The following is an 11,077-nucleotide window of genomic DNA, read 5'->3' as shown; positions in this document are numbered from 1 at the left end:
CGCCTTGAACCAGCTCATTGTTGAAAAGGGCTGAGTCCCTCGCAGCAGGTCGTCATAATGCTGTGGCCGTGTACCATGATCTCCTGGCTCTGCTCACTGCCCTGGGCATCGGTTCCTGTAAGTCTCTCCAGCTTCTCCAAAAGCAGCCGCTGGTCATTTCCTTCAGAACAATATTCTTCTATGTTCATTTACAGTAACTTGGGCCTCCACTCAGTGTCCAGTTCCTCGCCATTACAACCAATTTGGCGCGTGGGGGCCACTTTCCCTTTTCTATGCTCGTTTGGTAGGGACGCGGCTGGAGGAAAGGACCCTGACCCGCTTTATCCTTCCCCAGAGGCTCCTTCCTGTGGCACTCGGAGCCCTCCCAGTCCCCCCCCCACTCCCACTCCCACTCCCCTGGCCAGTCTGGGAATACCTACCTCACAGCAGCTCCCCCGAAGCTGCCCGGACAGCCGGCTACCTCACACTGTCCTGTTTCAGCTCCGAGACACCAAGCTCAGTTCCCATTTGGATGTAAGCTCTTGGAGGCCGGGGACCATTTGCCTTTGTGTCCCCAGGCCAAGGGTGGAGGGTGCCTGGGTTACCGGAAGCACTTAAGGGGCGGCTGGGCTGGGCAGCGGAGAGAATGCCAGGCTGCAGTTTAAATCCGACCTCGCTTCCCAGCTGTGTGATGCTGGACAGTCACTTCACCCCGTCTGCCTCTGTTTCCTCATCTGTAAAATGAGCCGCAGAAGGAAATGGCCAAACCCTTCCAGTGTCTCTGCCAAGAAAACCCCAAATGGGGCCATGTGAACATGACTGAAAAGGTCACTTAATAAATGCTCATTAAGTGAGTGTCCCGTGCTGCCCATGGGACCTCGAGGGAGCCCTAACTCTGCAAACCCCCATTTCCAATAGTCCCTTCTAGCTCTTACTAAATGCTCATTGACTGCCCCAATCCTACAAATAGCCTGCCAAAGCATGATGTCCGATTCCTTCCCCCTCACCTTTCCCTTCTGTGGTGTGGAGAAAACGTCTGATTTCCCCCACAGTGAAGGGAGGCCCCAGAAGAGCCTTCGGTACCTGGGAGGTGGGGACACTGTCAGCAGAATGGGGAGGGATGGCTGCGGCTCACTGAGTGTCCACGAGCACACGACCTAAAGGGGGTTTGCCATTTAGAGCGGCTTGAAGTCAGCCCCCTCCTGGGGACTGGCTCCCTGCCTTTCCCATTCTTAGTCGAAGGGACTTGAAGACCTGCATCTTCCATGGTCCCTCTGTCCTCTTCTGTCAAGTGGAAAGAACACAGACCCGGGGCCCGGCCTGGAGTGTCCTCCATTCTCCCTCCTCCCGCGGGGAGTCTCTTCCCAGACCCCCCCGGGAAACGTCTGTGTGAATGTTTCACACAAGTTAAAGTTCTGCTCTGTATTCTCCCCAGGAGGACGGAAGCTCCCAGTGGGCGGGAAGCCCGGAGTGCCCGGCACACGGAATGGGTCATGGGGAAGGGCAAACGGCGGCCACAGGGTGGGAGAGGGGAGGGGAGGCAGGACCGCCGCCAAAAGGCCAAAAAGTGATGAAAGGATTGAGCACGTTCCCTGGAATTCTTCCCCTCGTTTCCTTATACCAGCCCTGGTCAGAAGCCACGAGTAAGGAAGACTCTTGGGAGCCTGAGCTCACGGGTCTGGGAGTGGGTAATGTCCATCCTCCTGGACCCTATGACCCCTCCTGTCTTGTCTCCCACGAGGATTGGCTCAGTCTCCGACTCCTCAGACCAGAGCTCCCCACGGGGGGTCAGCCTCCCCAGCAGAGGGTGAGCCCCCCTGAGACATCTGCTCTCCCAGAGCTGAGGACACAAGGTGGCCCATAGCTCCCTGCCTCCCCGTTCCTTTCCGCCCTCCTTCCTTTCCTCCCCCCATCTCCCTTTTTCCTCCTCCTTTTCTTTCTTCTCTCCCTCTCTTCCTTCCTCCTTAACTCTTTCCAATCGGGGGCCCTGCTGTCCACCCCAGCAGAGTTGTGACGGGTTCTCCCGAGGTTCCTGCTTGCTGGCTGCCTAATCATTTTAAGTGACCCCTGCGGGGGCCCCCAGCTTTTTGGGAGATGCAAATCCAGGCTAACTTAGCAGAAGATGCGCGGGGAAGCAGAATATAACTGGTATCGCCGTAGGCTGGTCTCCTTGGCCCTTGGGTCCTTCTCTGGTCTTGGATCAGGGCTGGACTACACTGGAAGGCTCTGACCCGAGGCCCAGCTGCCGAGGCTCCCCCAGCCTTCACAGGGTTTCCCGGCACCCAATTCTCTGGCAGTGGATCAGGGCTGGTCAGCACCGAGTGCACTCCTACAGCCCGCGCTAGGGTCTTTCTCCATCTTGATGCTACAGGAAGTAGCACCCTTGGAAGGGAGAGACCCGCCCCCGGTCACGTTCAAAGGCTTCTCTCCCCAGTGAATCCGGAGGGGCTCCTCCCATCCCTGACGCACCAAGGATCTCTGCCCTGGAGATCCCCTAGTGCCGAAGGCCAGAATGGCAAGCGGAGGCTCTCCCCCATCGGCCAAGCTCCCGGGACCCCTGCTGTGAGTCCGACACCCCAATGTCGGCTAAGGGGGAGTGCTCTGGCAGAAGGCGCGCCCCGTGGGCCTGGGACCCCTTGCTGGGAGTCCGACACTCTAAGGGGGGGAGTGCTCTGGCAGAAGGCGCGCCCCCGTGGGCGGGGCTCCTGGGACCCTCCTGCTGCCCGGGGGGGATGGCGCTCTCCCGGTGTCCACAGCGCCCCCCGCTGAAGAGGAGGAGGCGCCTTCCCACGAGGCCCCATAGGCAGCCTCGGGACTCCGGGGGGGCCGTCTTCCGGCCGCCCGCTTCCATTATCCCGGCGCTCCGGCACACCGGGCAGGCTCGCTCCTCCCTGCACGCACTCTGGGCGCCTGGCACAGCTCCGGCCCTGCAGCACTGGCGGAGCCCCTGGCCCTCGCCTCAGGGTGGGCCCTTGGCAGTGGCGGCCTTAGCCCCCGACCGGAAGGGAACGGCCCCAGGCTGGAGAGAAGTGGGCGGGGCCCGGAGATCCGCAACCCCTCCTCTGAAGGTGCGCTTGGAGACCCCTCCTAGGGGCAGCGCCAGAGCAACGCAGCTGCTTTCCGTCTTCCGAGTGGCCAATAAGCTCGTCTCTCTTACGTCCCGGGGCTGATAAGTCGGGGTTGCCATAGAGACGCGATGCGCGCAGGGCGAGGGGGCACTGTGGTTTTTGATTGGTGGAACGCTTTCTCTGCCTTTTCCGCACGTGCGCAGTAGCGCCGATCGGCGCCCAAACCCTAGGCGAGCTCGAGAATGACGGAGGTGAAAGTTCGTGGGGGCGGGGGAGTTCGGCCCGAGAGTGGTTCGGGAACGAAACGCTTCCGGCGTGTCCGCTGCCGCGCGTGCCTCGCCGCCCAGGGCTGGTTCGGACACATGTATGTCCACATGAGAACGTGGAGGCTGCGGGAGCCGTGTAGGGGCCGCCCTGGGTGCGCGCCGGCCTCGGGCCGACCTCGGCTCCCGGGCCGCGGCCGCTGAGAAGGCCACGCGAGGGCGGGGGAGTGTGCGCTTTCCCGTAGCTATGGCGACGGCTGCGCCTTTGGCGCATGCGCGGAGCATCCCGCCGCACCGCGTGGGGGCGGAGTCGGGCGCTCTGAGCGTGTTTGCGGCTGCGTGACACCGCGAGGCTTTCGGTCCTAGGTGCGTGCGGTGCTGGTGAGCCCCTTCTCCGCGGTCAGTCCCGTGGCTCCCCTCCCCCCGCCTCTGGCGCCCAAGTTCCCCCCCCCCCCCAACCCTGGCTTCCTGGGGCTCTGTCCGGGACCGGGGAGGGGCTCCCAAAACCGGGGGGGCCTCTGGCCAGCCCCCCCCTTGAGCCCGCGGCTCCAGGTGCCCCGGTGCGGGCGGAGCTGGGCCTGGGTTTTTCCATCCTGAGGCATTGGGCGTCCCTCGGCCCGGGGGGGGGCAGGGGTGACTCGGGGGGAAGGGGGGGGCGCTGCCCGCGGCGCGCAAGGAGCGGGGCCGGGTGGGAGCCCGGGCTCGCGCGCCACGGGCCGCTCTCCCTCTGTCCGCAGGCCCGCACTTCTGCCCTTCCTTCTGGAGCCCGGGAGCTGCCCCTCCATGGCGCGGACCACCCTCCCGGGGGGCTCACGAGGCGGAGTTTGGGAGAAGGGCCTCGGGGCGGGGCCAGCAGACAGGTGCGGGGCCTGCGGTTGGGGGCGGGGATGAGGCGGCTCAGGGGGGCTTTCGGGAATGGTCCCGGGCCTTGGATGTTGGGGGGCGGGGCAGGAGGCCCTAAACCCCAAACGCACAAATGCCCCTTGCCCCAACCCCGTGGGCGCCCTCTTGTGGGCCCAGACCCTGTGCCGGTGACGGTCCCTGCCCTCCCCGGCGTGTGTGGGGGGGGTCAGTGGAGGGAGCTCCCGGAGCCCCCCTCCCAGCCTCTTGCCCGTTCTCAGGGCCGCCTCTGCCTGCAGCATCCCAGGGCCCCCCGGGGGCCGCTCCCAGGAGCCGCCTGCAGCATGTCTTCCACGCTGTGCCCCGCCGGCCTGGTGCCCTTTGAAGAGCTCTTCTCCAAGCCCCCGAATCCCATGCTGGGCCCCAGCTTGACTCAGGATCGGCGCCCCTTGGACCCGGCCTCCACGCCCCCCGGGACCCCACCCCCCCGAAACACGACTCCTTGGAGGACCCGGCCCGCAAGCCCGCCAGCCCCGATGGCCCCAGGGCCGCCGACCGCCTGCCTTCCGGGGGCTCCCCCCGCTGGGACTTTGGGGACCTGTTTTGCAAGCCACCCAACCCCATGCTTTCCAGCATGGCCCCCAAAGCCCCCGCTTCGCCCTCCCCCGGGTCCGCTTCCAGCCAAGACAGTGGCCAGGCCCCTGGGCCAGATCCCGAGGCGGCGAGCCCGGGGCCGGCCCCCCGCAGTCCAGAACGGGGTGAAGCCCGGCCCTGGAACCGGAGCGACCGAGGGGGGGGCCCGCAGCCGGAGGGCAAGAAGAGGAAGGGGGCTGGGGCCGCCGCCGCCAAGGGGATGCAGCCCCAGGAGGAGGACTTCGCCCAGCTCCTAGAGCAGTACAGACGCGAGAGGGAGACCCCCGCGTCAGAGCCAGGACCCCCGCCCTCCGAGGGCAAGGTGAAGAAAGCGGCCAAGAGGGCGCGGGGCGGGGGCCAGCGGCCAAGAAAGAAGAAGCGGCAGCGGCCCGAAGACTACCGCCCCGGCCCCGCCTTCCCCGCCCAGTCGCTCCCCCCGCCCGTGCGCCCCAGTGAGCCAGGAGTTTGTCAGAAGAACACGGTGGCTCTGGGCTCGCAGAGGGTGTGCAAGTACTTCCTGGCGGGGCGCTGCGTGCGTGGGGAGCAGTGCCGGCTGGACCACGCCGCCGAGGGCCTCAAGTTCCAGCAGCTCTGCAAGTTCGTGCAGGGCTACTGCACGCGGGGCGAGCACTGCCGCTTCCTGCACCACGAGTTCCCCTGCAAGTTCTTCCACACCGGCGCCAAGTGCTACCAGGGGGACCACTGCAGCTTCTCCCCACGCCCCTGACCCCCGAGACCGAGGGGCTGCTGAGGCAGCTGGCCCCCCACCCGCAGGCCCTTGCGCCCGCTCCCTCCTGAGGGCCCCCGTCCCAGCTGAAGTCCCCCCTCCTGAGGGCCCCCACTCCCTCCTGAGGGGCCCCAGCCGAGGCCCCTGCTCCCTCCTGAGAGGCCCCATGCAGCCTGGGAGGACGGCCTGGCCCTGGCTTCCCAGAGGCCCTCACTCATTAAAAGCCCGCCAAGCAAGGGGCCCCAGGAAGGATCACTCCCCCCACCTCGCCCCCCCTCAGCTATTGCAGACCTTCCCTTTTAAGAGTTCCCAGTTAGGACCTGGATGGGGCAGCACTGTCCTGTTGGGACCCTGAGAAGGGGAGACGGCTCTGGGGTCTAGGAGGTCAGATTTCCCCCCCTCCCCCAGGTGCAATAGTAGCCCCCTCCCAGGAGGATGTTGGGCCAGGTGAGCTGCCATGGGGTGGGGGGTCACTTGGTGTAAGTTGGGCCAGTCCAGGGGAGGGATAGGCCAGAGCAGGCTGTGGGAGGAGGGGCCCCAGCTCAGCTAGTGGGGGCAGGGCCCACACTGGGCATCCTCTTGCCACAGCCTGAGGTGGCCTGGAGCCTAGCACTGCAGACAGGAGCGGGGATCTTCGTTTGGGGGGGTCAGTGGGTCACACAGGAGTCCCCCGCCCTGGGCTGTCACCCCTGAGGGAGAGCACAATGGCCGGCTCCAGTGGCATGGTTTTGGGGAGCTGAGCCCAGTTCCTCAAGTGCATCCAGAGCCCCCCACTTTAGCCGGGCACATTGAGGGAGAGGTCAGCTTTTTGCCATGTGAGAGGGGCATGGGCCACAGTTGAGGAAACTGAGGCAGGCACCGGGGACCCCCCTCGGCCAGGATGAGTCTCAGGCTTGGCTTGCAGTGGCAGACCCTGGCGCTGGGCCGCCTCCCCTTGGCCTCCAAATCGCATACAGCCTTAGATCATGGGGCCTTACAGGAGGGGCGGGGGCTTCACCTGCTTGGTGCCCAGTCCAGCCCCTGGAGGGGCACGCAGTGGGAAGCAGAGGCTCTGGGGCCGGGGACGTGTCCAGCAGCCCAAGTCCTGGGCAGGGGGCTTTAAAAGCTCATTGGGTACCCGGGAGCCACCGAGGAAAGCAGGCCGGGGCAGGTGGGGTCTGCAGAGGGCGGGGACCCCATCGGGGACCGCGGTTGACCCAGGGAGGGGCTGTGGTGCCGGGGCACTGGGGGGTGGGCAGAGAGGGGAGGCCTGTCAGCCCCACTTTCCCATCTGCCCCTCGGTGGCCGTGTCATCTGTGAGGGGGCGGAGGCCGGTGACTAGGCCCCATCCTCGGGAGGAAGCCTCCCCGGCAGGGCCGCCCCCACCCTGACACTCCAGCCCTTCCAGACCAGCCGCCCCGTGCAGTGGCCTTGGTCTGGTCCCCGAACACAGGACCTTGGGGATGCATGAGGGAGAGCCGGTCCCACACCGACACTGATGCTTCCTGACCAGCAGCGCCCCTCGAGGTGTCCGGGACCCCCCTGGACCACCCAGCAGTAGAGACCCGCCCATCCCCATGAATCCCTCCTCCCCCTGACACACATTCACAGGTCTTGGTCTCCCTCCCGGCTTCCGGGCTCGTCCTGTGGAACCCTGCCGCCATCCCGGCCCAGCGGTGGGTTCCCATCCCCGGTCCTCTTGTCCCCCTGACCGGATCTCTGCTGCCCCCGCGCGCCCATCTCTGGCTGTTTTCCAGCTGGATCCCCATGGATCTCAAACTTGGTCCTTGCCTTTCCCGTCCTCCTGGTCCCACGGTCGGAGCCCCCGGTGTCACCTCCCAGAGCCGGGATGGGCTGCCCATCCCCCCACCCCCCAGTGCAGGCCCTCGTGCTGAACTGTAGCAGTGACTGCTGGAGGGGGGTCCCCGAAGGCTCTCACCTGGCCGTCGCCTCCAGGGTGGGCATTCAGAGCCCTTGGATACCAGCCCCTGGCAGCTCCATGGGCGCCCCTCCCTTTCCCAGCTGGGCACCCCAAGCCTGAAGCCCCTCCTCCCTTCTCGGCGGACCCCAACCCGTCAGGTCCTTCCCTTTGGTTCTCTCCCTTGAATCCTGGGTCTGTCACGGGCTCGGGGAGGGCACAGAAGGCTGCGCCTGCGGTCAAGAGGCCCTGGGCAAGTCGTTCTGCCTGCCTCAGTTTCCGCAACTGGAAAGCAGAGATGATAATGTCACTTTACCTCAGGATTGGTGTGAGGATTGGAAGCAATATTTGTGAAGTGCCTTGCACAACGTGGTGATTAATCGATGCTTATTCCCTTATGTGGCTCTTTGGGAGCAGAGACCGTCTTCTGCCTTTCTGTGTAACCCTGATAAACCGTTTGAGGCACTTAATAAATGCTTGTTGGTTTGCCAGCCCGGAACCGAGTTTTTAGAAGCCTTGCAGGCTCAGGGAAATCGAGTTAGACTGGCCCGGCCTCCTCCCGCGGCTGCTCCTCAAAACTGGAGCCTGTTTAAGGCCCACCCCCCCCCAGCCTGCCCCCTCCCTTACAGATGGGGAGCCGCAAGATCTGGGGCCGGCCCAGGAAGAGGTCTGTGTCCCAAGTCCTGGTACTCCCAGGAGCCAGACCCCCTCTCCTCCAAGCCTCTGCAGGGCCACATTCCTGCGGCGTCCCTTGCTGCCTCTTCCCGGCCAAGCGGGACAAGCCCGAGCCTGTAATGCCGGAGAAACTGAGGCAAGACAGAGATTAGGTTTGTAACAGTGGGATATTGAGAGTAGCCAAAGTCAGCCGGCTAACGGGACTTGGTGTCCAGCAGCGAGCAACTAATCCCAGAGACTTTGTAGGGCTCCGGCTATCAGGGAAACAAAGGCGGGGCAGGGGGCCGAGCAGAAATTCCAGGAAAGGACGGTGACCTTAGTTCTGACAGGCTGGGGGTCTGGAAGGCGCCGGTCTGGGGCGAGAGAGACGGAGCCATGCCCAGGCGTTTGAGATGAGCCGTCTGCACTTTTGTGACTCACTCGGATGTGAGCAGCCAGAGCTTAGCGGGGTAAGGAAAGGAGGGGGGGGGCCATAATGTTTTATTCAGGACATAGCATAATAATTTAGGGAAACTGAGGCAATACACTCTCTTTTCCACGGACCTCCCAGAGGGGGATAGTCCAGGGCACACAGATCGGGGTGAGCCCAGGAGTCAGGGGGCAGATCAGCTTCCTTATCCCTAAGGGGAGGGTCTCTGAGGTCCTCGGCTGCAAGTCTGGAAGCAGAGGCCCCAAGGCAAGGGGGGAGTGAGGGACACCGGCCTTACTCCCTGGCCCTGTCTGGGGCAAGGCTGGCAGTGTGAAATGCTGAGCTGGGCGGGAGCTCCAGGCCGTTCCAGGGACAGCACTGGAAACGGCCGTGGAAAGTCTAGAATTCCCAGCCCACTTTACAGATGGGGGAAGGCCCAGAAAGGTAAAACTTTGTCTGGGGTCATCCAGGCATTAAATGGCTGAGGAGGATTTGAACCCGGGACATCCAGCTTCAGATCTAGTACTCTTTCCACTGCCAAGCAATTTGTCCTCAGTGGTTGGTAGGGAAAAAAAGAGGGGCCACATACCTGCGGGATGTCACTCTCCCCCACCCATCCCGGCAGGAGCACTCAGGGGTCTCCATGGCACAGGGAGAGGAGGATTCTCCTCCAAGCTTTCCTGCTGCAAGAAGAAAAAGTCCTCATCTGCCCCGGACTTGCTGACTGGCTTTGGGGTGAAGTCCAGGCCGGGCCAGCTGCCAGCCTATCCGGCTGTGGCCAGCTTCTGGCCGCAGGGCTGGGTCCCCTTCGTACTCAAGCCAGGCGCCCCAAGGCTTTCTCCCTGTGACCCGAAATCTTAAAGCCCCTCAGAATGCAGAGGATCGTTGGTGTTATCACGGTCAACTCTTACAAATGGAAAAACTTCCTTTCTTCCTTTCCTTTCTTCCATTCTTTTCCATCTTTCCTTCCTTCTTCCATTCCTCCATCTTTTCTTTCTCCTTCCTTTCCTTCCTTTTCCCATTCTTTTGTTCCTCCTTCCTCCCTCCATTCTTTTGTTCATCTTTCCTTTCTATGGTTCCGCATATGGATGCCGGCTTGTGCAGAACCTGTGTTTCCTTGGTGTTATTTGTTAGGCCAAATTAACCCAAGCAGTAGGACTCGGGCTTTGTCCCATCCCAGCTTCAGAGGCTGCACCGAGCGCGCAGCCATCAGCAGCCGAGCTCGGGAGGCGGGAGCCATTTAGGGTTAGAGCTAGAGTAGGGAGGGTTAGCGCGTATCCAGCGCTCCCTCTACAAGCCTCTCGGGCGGAGGATCTGACGCGGGGCGGCATCTGGCATGTGCCTGTTCTCACTGAAGGTGCGCGACATCGTGGCTGAAAGCGCGGGGGCAAAGCACACGGCCTGGTTTCATCCCACTGGTGCCTGGGGAAGTTTAGGGCGAGTGCGAGGGTGGGCCTGGGAAAGGCCCGGCAGGACCATGGACAGCGACCGGGGCTAAGGGAAGGGCTGGGCCGGGGAATGAAGTCCAAGACAGGGCTGGCCCAGGACAGCTGCTGGAACCCAAGGCCGGCTCCGGCTCATGATGAGAACAATGAGAGGAGCCTGAGCCCCCATTACAGGAAGGGGCATCCAAAGCCAGTGACTCCGACACAGAGGAACAGCCCCCGGGGCCTGGGGAGAATGGCAGGAAGGAGGAGAGGAAGTGAGAAAGAGACAGAGACACAGAGAGAGGCAGCAAGAGGGACAAACAGAGGGAAAGAGAGACAGAAAGCAGACAAAGAAAAGGGAAAGGGAAGGGGAAATAAAGAGGTATGGAGAAAAAGCAGAGAAAGAGGAAAGAAAGGAGAGACAGGGAGACCGACAGAGACAGAAAGCAGAGACAAAGGTGGAAAAGGAAAAGAAGGGAAGGGGAAATAGAGGTATGGAGAAAAAGGCAGAGAAAGACAAAGGAAAGGAGAAAGAAGGGAGAGACAGGCAAAGTTGTACAGAGAGGTGGGGGTTTGGGGGAGGTAAAGGGAGGTTGCTTGGCCTTCGTTCTCCAAGAGGGCCGTGTGGCCAGGAAGGTGATGCCGAGAGGAGGATTTCGGGCTCTGGGGAGTTACCGGGTGTGTCCTCCGGAGCCATCTGGGCCCAGTGGCCAGATTCAGATCAAGATGTCGGACTTGGCCCATGGACCTTGGCCTTCATAAGCTAAGGGTTTCACAGTGTGCCGCAGGCAACCCCCATTCATTAAGGCAGGATAGGGATAGTGAAGGAGACAGATAAAGACAGAGGGAAGAGGGGGAACGGGAAAAGGAGAAACAAGGGTGCAGCAGAAGAGAGACACTGAGGGCTTCACGGTTGAGGGACAAACCCAAGGGTGGTGAGGGCGGAGACAGATCCAGTGAGCCGGGAAGGGAGAACAATTTGGACAGTGAGCCCCACAGACCCCTCCAGCCAGTGATCTGGGAGCCCGGAAATCCTCAGCAAGCCCAAGTCAACTTTCCTCTCCCTGCTTAGGGGATGTTGTTCTTGGAAACCAGAGTCAGAAGCGGGGCTTGGAGGAGGGGAACTGAGAAGTGCCCGAGGGCAGCCCACTCACTGCCA

General features: G+C 62.9%; 1 protein-coding gene across 1 annotated transcript; it reads left to right on the top strand.

Moving 5' to 3' along the window:
• The first annotated feature begins 3,285 nt into the window (after nt 1-3,285).
• Nucleotides 3,286-5,581, top strand: LOC116422748 (zinc finger CCCH domain-containing protein 8-like). The gene is given in 5 exon segments (XM_031961852.1): nt 3,286-3,709; nt 4,048-4,170; nt 4,432-4,594; nt 4,597-5,496; nt 5,499-5,581. Coding segments are annotated over 3 exon segments (1,083 nt in total). The 5' UTR covers nt 3,286-3,709; nt 4,048-4,170; nt 4,432-4,494.
• The last annotated feature ends 5,496 nt before the right edge of the window (nt 5,582-11,077 follow it).

The sequence above is a fragment of the Sarcophilus harrisii genome, chromosome 3 (assembly GCF_902635505.1).
Source record: "Sarcophilus harrisii chromosome 3, mSarHar1.11, whole genome shotgun sequence".
NCBI classification, from domain to species: Eukaryota; Metazoa; Chordata; class Mammalia; order Dasyuromorphia; family Dasyuridae; genus Sarcophilus; species Sarcophilus harrisii.
The sequence above is the reverse complement of the archived record's forward strand: the minus strand, read 5'-3'. Positions and strand labels throughout refer to the sequence as shown.